The sequence below is a fragment of the Pongo abelii genome, chromosome 3 (assembly GCF_028885655.2).
Source record: "Pongo abelii isolate AG06213 chromosome 3, NHGRI_mPonAbe1-v2.0_pri, whole genome shotgun sequence".
NCBI lineage: Eukaryota > Metazoa > Chordata > Mammalia > Primates > Hominidae > Pongo > Pongo abelii.
Window position 1 is genome coordinate 143,294,208 of NC_071988.2, and position 16,945 is coordinate 143,311,152.

A 16,945-nucleotide genomic window follows, 5' to 3' on the forward strand; every position below is an offset into this window, starting at 1 on the left:
AAAATAGATCAGTAAAAGTTAAAACTACAAAGTTTCTAGCTTAGAAGAAAACACAGGAGAATATTTTTGGTGACGGTATAGGCAAAAGTCTCTTAGGACAGAGAAAGCAATCAACATAAAAGAAAAAAGTAGATAAATTAAACTTTAAAATTTAAAATACATCTTTTGAAGACACTGTTAAGAAAATGAATAGGCTAGCCACAAAGTGGGAGAACATATTTGCAAAGCACATATATTTGATAAAGGACTAGTGTCCAGAAGATATCAAGAATTCCTATAACTCAATAACAAAAGACAACCCAAAACAGGGCGCTTGTAGAGAGGTAAGGTCCAAGGGATGCTTAGTGTGATGAAACAACCAGATACATGAGAAAAGAATTAATCCAGTAATACTATACAACCCTCATACTTTATCCAAACTCTGAATATAATGGAAGAATCATTTAATATTTCAAGAAGATAACATTAATTGGCATATAAATTTGCCCATTAAAAGTAAATTTAACATAAAAACAAATATTTCTATCTATGAATCTCATTCTAATTGACCGTTAACAAAGTTTGATAATAATAACTCACCAATAAAAAGCCACATTAAAAACTGTGTTACATATAGTTTATTTTTATTTCATAGACTTTTAAAAAATATAAGCCACCTAATATTTTGAAAAACATACACAGAATAATCATTTAGCTGCCACAATATTACAAAAATAAAATGACACAGAATAAATTGCACAAGAGAACAAAATAATCTCTGCTGAGTCACTCTGACTAGGAACACATAATAGTCACTAGGAAGGTGAAGTGGAGCAGTACTGCCATTTCTTCATGATCAGTTATCACTAAAATCAATCACAGGAACTATTCCCAGGAGACCATCCATTCACTATACAGGAATATGTGCAATATATAGATGTCAAGTTAACACCTTGAATTTAATGCCAAATACCATTCTTTCTTTTCCTCTGGGAGACAAGTTCAATGGCAAGCTAGAATAGTGAAGACCAGGGGACATCAAGCCCATGACTGACCAACACCTCTCCCAGCTGGTTCTACAACACAAGAAAGAGAATAAAGTATACCGTGCTATCTAACACAATAGCTAGTAGCCCCATTTGGCTATTTGAATTTAAATTAATTACAATTAAACAAAATTTAAATTTTCCTTCCTCAGTCACACTAGCCACATTTCAAGTGTTCACTAGCCACATGTGCCTACATGGTTACCATATTGGACACTGCAGATATAGAACATTTCTGTCATCACAGAAAGTTCTTTTAGACAGCCCTAGATGTGGGAAGTGTTTCTTCTTTGCTTAGCTAGGATGTAGGCTGCTTATAGAAGCAGCTTTGAGAGGCAATTCTTCTCTCAGGATATTCCTAGACTGGTGGTGGAGTCACAGAAAGGAGTAAGGTAGACTTTCTTTGCGTAGATTCCCCTCCTCCATGCATGAAAGCGATGGTCTTTTTATAGGAATCAAATACACAAACCCAGACTCCACCAAAATATAACTGACAGGAAAATTAGAGAGGAGAGAAATGATGCAGATGAGGGAGCAGCGTAATAGAACATTCTTTATCCTACACCAACCCTCCACAAAGAGGTTATGGCCACCAAGGAAGTGCACAGGTACCCAGGGCCCTCTAGAAAATCCTGATGTGGGACAAGGATGTTGGCTGAGAGAGGTCAGTCCTGTCAAGAGTTTTGTGAGAACACCTAACACGCCTTCACTCTGCTCACTCTGTCAGAGGGGAGCAGTGCTGCTTGGAGCTTTGACAGTTGCGAATGAACTAGAGTTTTGATCTTTTTGAACTTTATGCTCCTCTGCAACTGTATTTTGTAGCCAGGGCATAAAATGTTAGTTGTCCTCCCAAGATCCACCACCATCCTCTTCCTCATCAAGAGAAACTGGATTTTTGTCAAAGGCAGTTATCTATCCAGCTACAAAAACTACATTTCTCAGACAATCTTGCAGATATCAGTAGCCAATGACACAGTTCTAGCCAATGAGATGAAGGCAAAAGTTATTGGGCTGCTGAGGAAGTTCTTTAAAAGGAAGTGGATTTGAACTGGCATGCCCCGTTTTCTCTGTGGGCTTCCTCCTTCTTCTTGTGGGGAGCTGCGGGGACCATCTTGGAACCTGGAGGAAAAAGCCAAGGGAACCTCAGCAGCCACCTTAATTAAGCCTGACACCCGTGAGCTGCTGAACCAGCACCAGCAGCTGCCTGCCTCTAACCTCCTTGTTCTGTGAGAAAAGAACAAACCCTCTAATTTATTTAAGCCGCTCTTCAGTCCAGAACTTCCTATTCCATTATCAAGATAAAAATTCGTCTTGATTCCCAATAGGAAAGTATGATTTTTCATCTGAAAGGAAAAGACATCTTGCTTGAAGAATCTGTACCTATTCAATAAATTCAAGTAACTTCAGAGTCATACTAATAAAACAAAAGTCGCAGATAAAGGTTTTAGCTCAAATCCACCCCTGTCTTCAGGATCTGTCTATACAGACCAAGAATGGCAGAAATGTTTGGGCTCATTATATAAAGAGGCTACTATTAAGGAAAATAACAAGGTTTTTTAACCGTAATCCATCAGAAAGCTCTTTCTGCATGCCTATTAGGTTCTGATTACTGGGTCTAAATGCCTTTCTGATAATCCAGCTTCCTGTATGGGAAGATGCTCATGACTCAGATACTTAATCAGATCATTATTAACCCATAAAATTATTTATTTTGTGTAGACAAAAAGTGGAGGACTGAGAAATTTATTTCACTGATTCAAACACAAAAAAAAACTACATCAAAGATTTACAACTCAATTCTTAACCTTCTCTTGTATGTGACACAGACATCTGACAGTGACATTCTAATGATCCTAGAGTTTTAATTGTGGATTTAGCTTAAATATGCACAAATATCTCAGAGTAGCTGTAAAAATTAAAAACAAAGTACAGCACTGTGTAGATACCTTATGCATTACATTAGTATCTTTAGTATTCTAACAGTCTCTAGATTAGTAAGTGTGACTTAGAAAAAAACAAACATTTCCCGCTATTCTAAATGGTTTAACCATTTACAAACTTTAAAATTTTCGTCATTTAAAATTTAACTCTATTGCACTGATTTTGAAACTATAGAGAAAATTGGAAATATAGAACGTCAAACTAAAAATAGAGTATTTCATATTTTTTACTCACCTAGTTCCAAGTTTCCACCCCTGCAAGCGAACCAAAAACAAATCCTGGCACCTTGCCATTCCCAGAAAAGCCAGTGCATGGCACACTCCGGGTAAATTTTCTCTCTTATTCTGTAGAATCGCACCAGATGGCATCAGTTCTGCATCTACAGCTGTGCCCTAAAATTGAAGTTCAGACATAGGAATCTACTTTATTAGACATTTTAGATTTTGCAGGTGTGAGTGTGATGTCATTCTCATTCAACTTAAAATGGTTATCTTGCCAAGTAGAACTGCAGATCCATTGCACTTACAAGTTTGGAAATTAGTGCAACAACCAAGACTGTCCTGATAAGATCTGAAGCCATTTGAACACCTGAAATTTAGAAACAATGATGAAATAATAACATACAAATAAAATACAAATATTACATAATAGAATTATGGCTCATTTCCTTATAACGTAAGAAATTCAAGTCACCTTCTAACATTGCTGAAGAATCACTAAAAACCTTTTTATTGAAAATAAAACATAGGAATCTTCTATAATCAAGTTACATTTATATAATAAGCAGTTATTTTAAATGTTCTTGACTTTTCAAGTGCTTTAATGTCTAGCTCATAGTTACACAGTCTTTAAAAATAGATTTGGCACATAGTGATTGTCAGAACAGGGGATGGTCAGGGGATGGAGTAGCCAACATGTAGAAGCCTGGAACCTAGACCATTGTGGGTGTCAGAGTATTTGATCTAAGCCAAAAATGCATAAAGGTGGCCAAAATTGTGAGTTTGAAGGTAGTTCTAATTTGGAAGATCAGTCTATGTCAGGTCTTGGAAAAAGGATGATTGAATGAATAAATAAATGGCAAAAGACAGCTCATCTACAGGTGTCAAAGTTTCAAAAGCAGAGTCTCTAACAAAGCAAGCGCAGGGCAGGAGATCAACAGCAGCAAGATCTAAGAGCAAATGTGAGTTACCTTAATTCCCAGAGCTTAGAGTCAAGTTCCAAGCAGAGGTTGAGTAATAGGAATAAATATTCATTGTGGCCTGGATAAATGGGAACTTGGTCATTAACGAATTTGATTACAAGGAGTTAATAAAATGGCCCTGGATACAAATAGAAAGGCACCCCTGCTTTCTTAGGAACCTGAGTCAGTAGAATCAGCTGAGAGATTGGATTAATACTGAGATGGTAATAAACTGCTCACCCTGACTTTTCAATAGTCTCTTGTCTAGGAAAATTGATGGGCAGGTTAAACTCATGGATACCAGTAGTGCTGCTAGGAAGATTAAAGGATTGCAAACTCAAGAAGCCAAGCATGTGGTTAAAATAATTTCCATTCTGGTTATTCTAAAGTGTGAAATGATTGTTTTCAATCCTTACAAAGAACTATAATTGCTAATTAATTACTCCCACACTCATCTTCAATGTCCATATTAACCATACAACCCTTTAACTAAATGCCACTGCAGAGATATCAACCAATTAGAGAACTATTGTTCAAAGCACAATACAGAATCACTGCAGTTGATTCAGGGAATTCAAACTGGGAATTCAAATCAAGTCTTACCATAACTCCGATAAAGAGGTGAGAATTTGCTCATACCATAATAATTAAAGTAAACCACTTACTTCATTAAGAACAGGCCTATTTGGAGAGAGTGAAATATAAAGTGGGAAATTATCTGATGTCTTGGGCCAAAATTATTCACCTGAGACTATTTTTCCTTTGAAGCATTAAAATAATTGTCTTACACTTCACTTTTATGTTATCAACTTAGGCAAACTTTAGTATTTCATTGTTTTTAGCCTCTCTATATGGTCTTTGTGTCTAAAATTAGTATTTTCAATACTATAGCTATGACTTAGCTTATACCACACTGACGTGACTAAACCCAAATCTTCCCTTACTGAAGATTGAGTATATCTGCATCACATATTTCACCCCATGAACCCCCACACTGTTTTTCCAAAGAGCCGAATGATTATTAAAAGTGCAAACACTCCTGACATCTCATTCAAATTTCCACAATCCTCTACTAAGACTCTGATTCTTGCAATGAGTTAGGAGTCAGTTTGGCTTTGTGGATCTGGTAGAAGCTCACCAGATTTGAGTGGGAGAGTGCCCTTTCCTTCCTTGTACCCATTTCCCCCATCCTGAACCAACATGTTTTTAGGCCCTGGATCTTTAGAAGTTTGGTCATAACTAAGGCCAATGTGAAACCATGCGTCATCCCAACTTACCATTTGCAGAAAGCTTCCATTTCCCGTTGTTCCAGCCGTCTTTTTGCAGGCCCAAACTGTCATTGCAGCTGTGGTCCTCTGTGCACCAGTCAAGGGCAGCAGCTCGGCTCTAGAAAGAGAGACGACATAAATCTAGGGAAAAGCTACTGAAGGATGAAGATGTTTCCCAAACTAACATTAGCGAGAGGGTACTTAGGGCATACCGGTACTCGAGTTTGCTCCTGCCCGCCCATCTTTTGCAAAAGCTCTAGTAATTTAACCTGAAACCACAGACCTGCCTCTCCGTCCTTTTTCCTGTTTCCCTACACTATGCAAACAGTACCTCTTTTAGCCGGCCCTCAATGCCATCACCCAAATGGTCACGTACCGGCCAACCCTAAGGCATCTTCCAAATGACTCTCACTGTAACGTTCACCATCCGCTGTCCCAGATTCGAAACCTACCCTGCACGGCAATCCGCAGGCACTAACCGTGGTTGGTGGCTAGAATATGAGTAAGGATCACCGGGAGGAAGGGATTCCTCCCTCCAAATGGGAGACTGAATCTTCTCTCCCCCACGCCCCACCCCAGCACCACCAGACGAACCCCGTTTACCATCTCTCAAAGCGCAAAAATATTTAAAGCAATATTTAAAATGCTTTAAGTGCGCCCTGTGTCCTCCTGCCACCCGTCCCAAAGCCCACACAGTCTTTCTCAAAAATGTGGATATTCAGGTTAACCTTCGATTTTGTTCGAAAGTGGCTAAACTGCATTATCCGAATAATTTACTTTTCCACTCCTTGGGTATAACTAAAATGCAGTTGGACAGAAAAGAGCTTGCAGTTGTCCAAAGTCATTCCGGCTCCAAAGGGCGGATTCTGTTCTCGCCATCTCTCCCAGCCCTGAACAGCTTAGGGTCCCTCCCGAAGAGCACAGCGCCAGCCCAGACCCCATACACCCACCGTCCCTGGCACCCGAACGCGCTGCGAGCCCCGGGCCTCCCACAGGAGCGGAGACGAGGGTCCCTGCGTCTCACGCCGGAACGGACCCGTCAGAGCCGCCGAGCCCCGCACCTGGAAGCTGGGAGGCCGCGAGGACGGAGAATCGAGGCGGAGACCCAGCCCAGCGCCCGCGCAGCTCGGTGCCCTCCCGCCAGTGCCCGCACTCGGGTCACACCGCTTGCTCTCGGGAGAAGCCCCAAGGCTCGCGGTGCACCGAGAGGCGCCCGGGCTGCAGCGCCCCGGCCGTGTTGGCCACGGAGTTCTTCAGCTGCTTGATGACCACGAAGAGCAGGAGGAAAAGTAAGAAGAGCAGGAAGAAGAAGAGCGCCAGGTAGAGCAGCAAGTTGAGTTCCCACTCCATGCTGGAGGCGCCGGCGCTCGCTGGCCCTGAGCGCTCGGCGCGGGCTGCAGCTGGAGGGCGAGCGCGCCGCCCGCACACCCACTTCCCCGAACTCCCTCCCTTCCCGAGGGCGTCCCGCTATGGGCGCCGACTCCGGGGTCCGTGCTTTGCCTCCCCCGGCGCCGAGCAAACGCGCCAAGGAACTGAGGAAATCCGGCGCAGACTCTCCCAGCTGGCACCAGAGCCTTCCGCTTCGCCGAGATCCTCTCAGGTGCTCTTGAGGACGCGAGCGACTTCCCTAGGAGCGAACTTCCGCGGGCAGGGACGCCAGAAGAGGTAACAGCTCAGTCTCTCAGGGGAAGTCGGGACTAGTGTTTTGCAAATGATTTAAAAGTTCCATCCCCAACATCCAGTAGGGTCCCTAGCCCCCTGCCTTCCCAATTAATTTATTTCGTTATATCCCTCCGTTTCTGCTTTCCGAAAGGACAGGGGATGTCATGGCCCAGAGACCCAAAAGAATGAAAGGTGACAGTGAAGATGGGCTCTGAAAGGCTATGAGATGATTTCGTGCTATGAGATGTCTGAGTGAATTCCAGTTCGAGCTGTCTTGCTCTTCAGAGTAGCAGATGCATTCAGTGCTCAGTGTACTTTTCTATGGACAACAGGTCATTTGGAAACGCATTAAGAATACAATGTATTTCAGAAGTTATATAGCACAAAGCTTTCAAATATTGGCCTCAAATTCAGTTTATTTGGTGAAAAGAGGAAAACAAGTTTACTCAAAGTGTTTCTTGAGTCCCTAAAGCCTTTCTGTATCTGGTTGATGTGACCCGAAGCCCATATCGCGCAGCTTTGAAAGCTGTTCAGTGTATCTATTACTGCAGAACAAATTACCCCCAAATTTAGTGGCTTCAAACAACATAAACATTGATCATCTCTCACAGTTTCTGTGGGTCCGAAATGTGGGAGCACTGGCTGGGTGATTCTGGTGTGGGGTTACTCATGAGACTCCGTTCAGTTGTCAGCCAGGTCTGCCTTCAGCTGAGTGCTTGTGTGGAGGTGGAGGATCCACTTCCAGGGTGGCTCACTCACTGCTTGCCAGGTAGGGCTGGTTGTTGGTGGGAGGCCTCAGTTCCCTTCCATGGCTGCTTCCAACACAGCTGCGGGATTCCCCCAGAACAAGTGATGAAAGAAAACAAAGCAGAGGCTGCAGTGCTCTTTACCGACAGCTTTAGAAGTCACGTGCCATCACTTCTGCAATATCCTACTGGTCACACAGGTCAGCCCTATTCAGGGTAGGAGTCCAAGGACACGAACGCCAAGGAGTAAGGATCACGGGGGCTCATCTTAGAGTCGGCTATGACAGCTGTTAATACAGCCAGTTATCATTGCCCATTTGTAAGCCTAACTTTATTTTATTCTTTATTTATGAAGATGCGGAATTGCCTCCTGGACTGAATTCTGGGGATGAGGCCTGACAACATCCCAGATTGTAATAAGTGGCTGCTTCAGGGATGACAGGGGTTCAAAGAGACAGGGTGGTATGAAAACAGTCTGTGAACTGCAAGTCTCATAGATCCGATTCTTGTGTCAGCTCTACCTGTCAGGGGTCACTTTTGCTCAGTGACTCTCAGTCCCCTCATCTGTAACATGCCTTGCTTATCTTTCCCTTGGATTTGTTGTGAGGCTCAAAAATGAGCAAATGTTAAATAAAAATGTGTTTTGCTATATAAATGTCAGATACTGTTATTATTCTATTACAAAGGGCCCCCAACGCTACAAGCTACTGTACAAAATTTCCAGGCCCTAGGCCTCTCCATCAAGCATCTTAGCGCATAAGTGAGAAGAATCTTTCTTTCATTTTCTCTTTGTCTTTCTCTCAATAACATTATATTGATCCACTTCATAGGCAGTGGTATGCTGGAGCTGGCTCGTAATGACTCACAGGAGCTGATTGTTAAATTTTGTAAACCAATTTTTAAATTCCAGCTATTATTAAAAGTTAAATTATATAAACCTACATTTATGTTAACAACAAAGGTAATACTCCAAACTTATCACTTTCTAATTATTTTATTAGGTTGGTGCAAAGGCAATCACGGTTTTTGCCATTAAAAGCAAAAACCGTGACTGCTTTTGCACCAACCTCAGTACTACATTTCACTGCTGTCTATGCACTTGAGGTTATTTACATCTGTTGTAGCTGTGTGAAGATGCTGCATAGTGGTATGTTACTGCGAATCTCTTCCCAGCTGTGTTCAGTGCTGTCATGTTGGTAGCTTGAAATTAGCCATGATGAGTGGGTTTGCCTTGAGAAAATGGACAAATGCTACAAATCAGGACCAGGGAGGCAGTTGTTATATTAACCAGCACAACACTGCTCGTGGGGCTATTGAGAGAAATTTGAAGTCTTATACAAGTTTAGCAAAGATTTGTGATTTTTTTTTGACTGCCCAGAATCCACACACCTCCACTCTAAGCACCACATGTTCCTACGGATGGAATTCTCCATTTTATGTAATCTTGGCAAGAAGACAGATCCCAGTGCCTACTTTCCCTTGCCACCTCCTGTTATGGAAACCAAGGGGATCAGATATATCTTTTACCCACTCCTGATACAGTGTGGGGAGGAGGGCAGGAAGAGCTATGCCAGAAACTTAGCTAAATATCCTTGTCTCCAGGACTCTGAATCTTGGGAGTTGACAGAACAGGAGGAGTGTTCGGAAGTCAGATGCATCCCCGTTGCACAGGCAATCTGAGGGACAGAACAGTCCCAAGAGGCAGCATGGCTACTGCTGCCTGCCTCGACAGCATCCTCAACTCCTGGCCCAGACTGGGCCCTCCTGCTTTCTTTCCATTCCGTAACCTTCCACTGGCTTTCCAGGAAATCTTGCTGCCAGGCAGAGTGGTTAGCGTCAGTTTTCAAAGGAGAATGCTGACCAATTAAGAAAGCATTGCTTAAGTACTTTGCGCATGTTAAGCACTCTTAATTACCAAGGTGTTTGGTAGGAAAGGCATGTGATTTGGCACATTGCCATCCAGTTATCCAAGCTATCGAAGGATGAAAATTGAAGCATGGAGAGGTTAAGTGACCTGCTGAAGACCACACAACTGGCAAGTGGCAGGAGAGGGATGTGAACCCAGGAAGTCTGGCTCCAGAGCCTGCACTCCCAACCCTCATGATTGTACTGCCTCACAGGGAAAAGTATACTTTTGTGTGCATGACCATCAAATTAATCACCATATTTTTTCCTTTGAGCGTCAGACTAAAAAGAAACACATTTCGAGAGACATATGCCTTCTGCATCTCAGCTCCTACTTTTGAAATCTTGAAGGTCAGAACTTCAAATGAGCCAGTGTTTGCCTGCAGAATGCTGTGGGAAAAGGCCAACGGATGAAGGTTTTATGTTGCCAAGCTCAAACCCATGTCAGCCTTTCTAACCATAACTATTTAGATTATCCATTTATCTGAGCAGCTTAAATGGATTTATAGGTGTTAACTAATAAATTCTTATATTCATTCTCCATAGAATTTATATTTAAAATAATATTGCTGCCACGAAAAATAACATATTACGTTTAGTGGATGCTCCCAATGTTTTTCAGCCTCTGGTCATATTTATGTACCTCATAAAAGGCTCTGAACTTCAGTTTATATTGTATAAATGACTCCATATGAATAAAGCAGAATCTTTCTCTTCCTAAAGATGCACATTAATGGAAATTCATAGAAAGAAAACCCAAGCATTTTAAAAAGCAGAAAGGATACTCACTATAGATAAGAGCATAGCTGCTTCCAGCAACTAAAAGATGCACAAATGGGTAGGTGGAGGGAGCTGTGTCACTACAATCTCATACGACTGCCCACAGTGTGGACCACACATACACTCCCACTAACAGCGTACCTCGTCCCCCACTCAGAGTTAGACTTCATGCATCTTTCATCTTCTCAGTCTCCTCCCTGTGGGTCTCAAAACAACTAGGTGTTGCCCCGGAGCTGCCCAAAGTCTTAGCCTATGGATCTCTATGGCATGGGCAAGATGAGGGTTCCCCTTCCCTTTCCCACCTTGTTCCTCCCCACTCTCACCTCTTATAGGAAGCAGGTATTTGATCATAACAAGCATCGTAGATATTTATGAGAAATGATTAATACCAGGAACAGAAAGGCTTATGTGTCTTGTAAATGTGCTTCTCTAAAGTGTCTAAACACCTAAGAAGACACCCAGAAAGGGCTGTAAAAATCTACTGTCACAATCCTACCTGGACTTACCTGTTGTGGGCACCTGGAGGATGGAAGCAGCTTCCCCAGGAGAAGGGCAGGATAAGATTGGGAGACAAGAGAAAAACAGATTTCCAGGCACCTGTCTAAGGCTGACTCAACTTGTCCTGACATGAACCCCTCCAAAAAACAAAGAAATGTTTTGCAACGTGCTCTGGACTTGAGATGTGTTGTTAACCTGGCTAGTAAGACAGGTTCTTACGTAGCAGCACACCTTCCCAGCTGCTGCAGGCCATAAGAATTGAGTGACCCATAGATGATTTTTGCTTAGATGGGATCACCTTAAAGCACCCATGCATGTGCTGGAGATGAGGTCCATACCCCTTGGAAGCTTCCAGGCCCTAGAACACCGTCCTGGCTAGTTAGGACTTGAATCAGCCCCAATAATCTTGGTGACTCCAATGGCCCAGAAATATCCCAGCCATACTATTCACGCCTCTGTGGCACCTCATCTCCCTTGCTTCTGCCCCGTACACAAAAACACCACCATGTTCATTTCTGTGGAGGAGATGCAAACTGGGCCTCTTTGAAATTGCTCCTTGTTTATACTCTTTATCACCCCTACAACCCTCTAGATCAGAATTAGAAAGGCTAAGAGAATGTTCACTGCTATAGGAGAACAGAAAAGTGAATTGTTCTGCCTGAGGGAATTGTATAAAGTTCTTCAGCTGTTACCGTAACACCCCATGACAGGATTTGCTCTTTACACCTTCACCTCTTCCCAGATCCCACCCTCAAATGAATGACTTCAGCAGTTATACAGTGCATATAAAATGAGATGCTCTTCAGGAAATAAGTAAAATTTATGTGATAAGCTATTTAAATTTCATGTAACCATTTAGGAATTCCAGTGAGAAGGATGTAAGGAAGGGTGGGAGGAAGGGAGAGAGGGAGAAAGGGAGGGAGGGAAGACAAAGAAAAGAAATCTAATGAAGAAATTTATTGGAGGGGTATGTGGGAGATAGTCCTATGTGGGCAGCCCTTGAAATCCAGAATTCACCACTAAGAATAGTTCTGTGAAAAATACTCTGGATTCTGTCCTTGATTTAGAATGTCTTTAAACACAGCAGAAGATACACTAAGTCTGTTCAATATTGGAAAAGAAAAATATTAAGTGACAGATTGTAATTGCAGCCAAATGCTATATCTTCAATTTGGATTCTGCAGTAAATTAGCAGGAACATTGAAAAAGTCGATGTGACTGTGGCCAACCCTGGACTTGATCAATACTATGTCATGTAGCAAAATAAAGAATGTGAGCATTATCGAGCAATGTATCTTTTGTTCAGCATAACTTTAATGGCAGTGGAGAAACTGTTGCTGCTGATGACAGGTCTGCAAGCTCCTGCACAAGCTGATGATGAAGAGCGTTGAGCTTGCACACACACACGACAAAAATTGGGCAGTCCAGAGCGGGGAAAGGAATTAATAAAAGTAGATTTTGTCTGTAACTCCTACATCCTTAGTGAAACACCAGCTTGTGAGATCTAACCACCTCAACTCCCAGGGCTTGCACTCCCAGACCTTGTGACCCAATCTGCCTTCCAGACATGCGCAGGTAGACACTGTGGCACAGACTGGCAGCAAACACACTTGGGTTCCAGTCCCAGCCCTAGATACTCGACCTTGTACTACACCATATACTGTAGTGCTGTAAGTGGCAACAAGACTTTATTTAGGTATCTACCTCTTCTCCATGCATCCCATGTGACTTAGAGGAAACTGTTCCAGGGAAGTGAGTCCAGAATGGTCTAAAATGCATTCAGGGAATATGAAGATTTTTTTTTTTTGTCCAGGAGGGCACATCTGATGTAAATTGATCTAATCTAATTGAAGTCTTACGGTGTCTAACAAAGAAAACAAAACCACTGTAAGTATCTAAAGTAGGGGAATTTAGTACTGTTTAAACTAGTAAAATTAGTTACAAGGCTGTTGAATGGTAGAAGGAGTAAAAAGGAGACAGTAAGTTTACCACAAGATTGTAGCTCTCCTGGACTAGAGAAGCAAAGGGGAAAATGGGATTACACAGACAGAGCCCATGATCACTGTGTCAGGAAAGCCCCCACAGTGTCTATGGCTGCTGCTGCCAGTGGAAAAGTCGAATCTCCCAACTGGATCCAAGGACTGGGCTCACCAGCCACCTCCCAAGACACGACCAGAAGCCAGGAAACAAGTCTTCTCCCTTCCTCTCATCTTCCAACCTCCTGGCAGTGCCTCCCATTATGACATTATCTAATGGGAAGCTGGGTGGCTGGGGAGTCTAGGCTCTCAGCAAGATGGTCGAGAGGAGAGAAGGGCAAGAATGAAGCTGAAATACAACAGGCACTACCCAGCACAGAAAGTACACTTGATCCACGCACTGGGGAGAAGGTTCTCTCTCATGCATATTCAATATAAGTAAATAAGAATGGCAGCCCAGTTTCTGGTGGCAGCCACCTTATGTCCATGGGGAGAACCAGCCATAGCTGAATTGATAAATGACACATCAGAGAGAACCTGATTCCCTGATGGCACTATTGGGCCAGTAAATCCATCAATCTCGAAGGCTTGCCTACTTCTGGGCATTCTATTTTGTACAAAAATGCATTTCATTATTGTTTAAGCTGGTTTGAGTTTGATTATTTTGAACTGCTAGAGGCACCGTAAGATACATTCAAAAGCCTCAGTTTTCTTATCTGTCAAATGGGGTAATAGCATGATAATGACATCTACTTGAATAAGGGTGTTGTAACTGTTAAACGGAATAATACATGTAAAGCACCTGACATTTAGTAGGCACCTAACAAATGATAGTTTGTGTTATTATTATTACTATCATTTTTAATGGAGATAACAATATTTCTAACTGTTTTGCCATGCAAATATAGCTTAATAATAAATGTGGTCAGCCACTCCAGGCCAGCCCTCCATCCCTGCCACATACAGATTTCCATGCTGAGGCCTTCATACCACCATCCACAACACAGTCTCCACCTCCTTTTTTTCCTCCTCATAAGAACACTGGAGCCACCACCAGGACCTGGAGACTGGATCAATCTGGAGCTTTTCATTTCCCACGGCTCTACTTTCCATACCTTGCTATGGAAGCAGTAGGATGATGTGGAAAGGAACCATGCTGAGAAACTGGTAAAACAGCAGAACCAATAAGGTGACCTAATCCTCAGATCATCAGGAAACCAGACCATGAAACTAGGAGCATAAGCCCAGTACAAAGGAGTATGTTTACATTTTTTAAAGTATTGTGTCTTTACTGAAATTATCTAAATAGCCCACTGAAATTACCCAAACTATGAAACAACCCTGGGTTGTGTGACTTTCTTGAGACTCATTATGTGAATGAGCAGGTGTAAGCAGCTTGCATGAAGTGGCCATAGAATCTGGCATGTGGAGCATCTCTTTGACAAGCCCATCCTAGGCTTGAGGCTGGGAACTCACGGGGTTGACTTTCCATGGTCACCAATATACTACACACATCTTTGGATTATCTTCATTCTTCCCATAGACTGTACCAAACCATCTACCTGTTTTTCCCTTCAATATTTGTATCATTCTTTTCAATAAAGTAAGTTGCTACCAGAAAAAAAAGGAAGGAATGAAACCCTAGCCCCAAACTCCTTGAGGGGATGGATTTGAGGTTTCCTCCTGTGTCTCCTCCTTGGACCAGGCCAATGATTAAACCTCTTTCAACCAAGAGTGTTAGCTCATGCCTATAATCGCAGCACGTTGGGAGGCTGAGGCAGGTGGATCACTTGAGGTCAGGAGTTTGAGCCCAGCCTGGCCAACATGGTGAAACTCCATCTCTATTAAAAATACAAAACAGTAGCCGGGTGTGGTGGCACATGCCTGTAATCCCAGATACTCAGGAGGCTGAGGCACGAGAATCGCTTGAGCCTGGGAGGCAGAGGCTGCAGTGAGCTGAGGTGGCGCCACTGCACTCCAGCTTGGGTGACAGAGTGAGGCTCTGTGTAAAAAAAAAAAAAAAAAAAAACCACGAAGGAAGGAAGGTAGTTAGTTCCCAAATGATTCTGATGATTAACTAGATGTGGGAATCACTATTCTAGTTCAACTTCTTTATACTGCAGATGAAGACCTTGAAACCTAATGAGAATAAGTGACTTACCCAAAGTCAGACACAGAGGAAGTACAAAAGTGAAAACTGCAATTCAGGTTGAGTGTCTGGTAGTTATGTCCTTTCCGCCAATTGAGAATTCCTTTCTTTTCTTTTTAAACTATGTAGCAGTTTTCCTATAGTTAGAATTGTTTTCAAAATGGTAATTTTGCCTCTAGATTAGAATTAATTAAAACCCACATTGAACTTTTAAAAAATTATTAATTCACAAAATAATAGACTGCAATGTTTTATCTAAGAGAACTCAAAGAAATGAATTCTTCAAAAAATAAGACAATTATAATTTTTCAATCAAAAATAATATTAATAATTTTTTAAAGTTTAATGAAAATAATGTGTCTTAATTACCACAGTACCTGGAAGTTCTGCCAATGAATCACTCACTTGAAAGGTTTTGAATAAAGCTAACCTTCTCCTGTCTGTGTTAGATCTTCTCCATGTGCCTTTCAGGTCTACCCTCCACCCTGCTGTGTGTCCCATTAGCTCATATTGATTAGCCACCCCTTGCCCTACACTTTTTGCTAGGCTTTCTCCAAGGGAGGCACCATTGAAGGATGGAAGCAAAGAGGGGTTGTGGTATTTATTCCCTGGCCCCTCCCTGTTAGGCTGGAAGTTAATCATAGCCAACTCCCTCCTCTAGAGTCCTCAGTGTCCAGTAGCTGCTGATCTCATCAGGATCCAGTACCCACCTTCTCCCTTTGCTTCTTTGAGATTATGGATGGTAACAGTTTCCTGCTGTTGCTGTCATCCCTTCATTACCATCTGCTATGAACTAATCGTTTACTATAGTCTGAATATGTCCCCCCTCAAAAATTCAGGTGTTGTCAATGTGAGAGCATTAAGAGGTGAGGGTTTAAGAAGTGATTAGGTCATGAGGGCTCCTCCCCCATGAGTGGAATTAAAACTCTTACAAAAGAGGCTTCTTGCAGCATTCATTTGGCAAGCTTGCCCTTCCACCTTCTGCCCTGCTGGGGCACAGGATTCCTCCTTTCAGGAGGATGCAGCCCTCACCAGACAACCAAACTGCAGCGCCTTGATCTTGGACTCTCCAGCCTCCAGAATGGTGAGAAATACATTTGTCTTCTTTATAAATTACCCAGTCTCAGATATGTTGTTCCAGCAGCACAAAACAAACTAAGATAATATTTGTGTCCCCCTGCCCTAATTCATATGTTAAATCCTAATCCTGGATGCATAGGAGGTGGACCTTTGATAGACGATTAGGTCATGAGGGCAGCACTCTCATGAATGGGATGAGTGCCCTTGAAAGAGACCACAGACAGCTCCCTCACCCCTTCTAATATGTGAGGACACAGTAAGATGACAGCCATCTATGAACCAGGAAGTGGGCCCTCACCAGACACATAATCTGAGGGCACCTTGACCTTGTACTTCCCAGCCTCCAGGACTGTGAGAAGTAAGTTGTTTAAGCCACCTAGTCTATGGTATTGTTGGTACAGCAGCCCAAACAGAGTAAGACACCATCTGTTTGATCACCCCTTTAGAGGATGCCTGGCTCAGGCATTTCTCTTCTGCCTCTGCATCCCTTCAGGGATGGCATTCTAGATGGCTCCACTGTGAATTAGCTGTGTGTCTTCAGGAAAATTGTTTAACCTTTCTGACACTAAAGTTCATCAACAGTAAAGATAAAACGTTGCAGGATTGTTTTAAGAATCAAATGACATATTTATGTTAAAGCATTTTATAATGATAATCTACTACATTAGAGGTAAAACCAATGATCAATGTTTGTTTTCAATTTTATTAATTTTTATATATAGAAGTACATTGTTG

General features: G+C 42.4%; 1 protein-coding gene across 4 annotated transcripts; it reads right to left on the reverse strand.

Annotated features, from left to right (window-relative positions):
• Nucleotides 1–602: 602 nt before the first annotated feature.
• Nucleotides 603–8,527, reverse strand: SMIM43 (small integral membrane protein 43). Of its 4 annotated transcripts, none has more exon segments than NM_001134167.1 (5): nucleotides 603–2,144; nucleotides 3,201–3,358; nucleotides 3,493–3,554; nucleotides 5,424–5,532; nucleotides 6,476–6,657. In NM_001134167.1, coding segments are annotated over 3 exon segments (393 nt in total). In that variant the 5' UTR covers nucleotides 3,547–3,554; nucleotides 5,424–5,532; nucleotides 6,476–6,657; the 3' UTR covers nucleotides 603–1,963.
• Nucleotides 8,528–16,945: the final 8,418 nt, after the last annotated feature.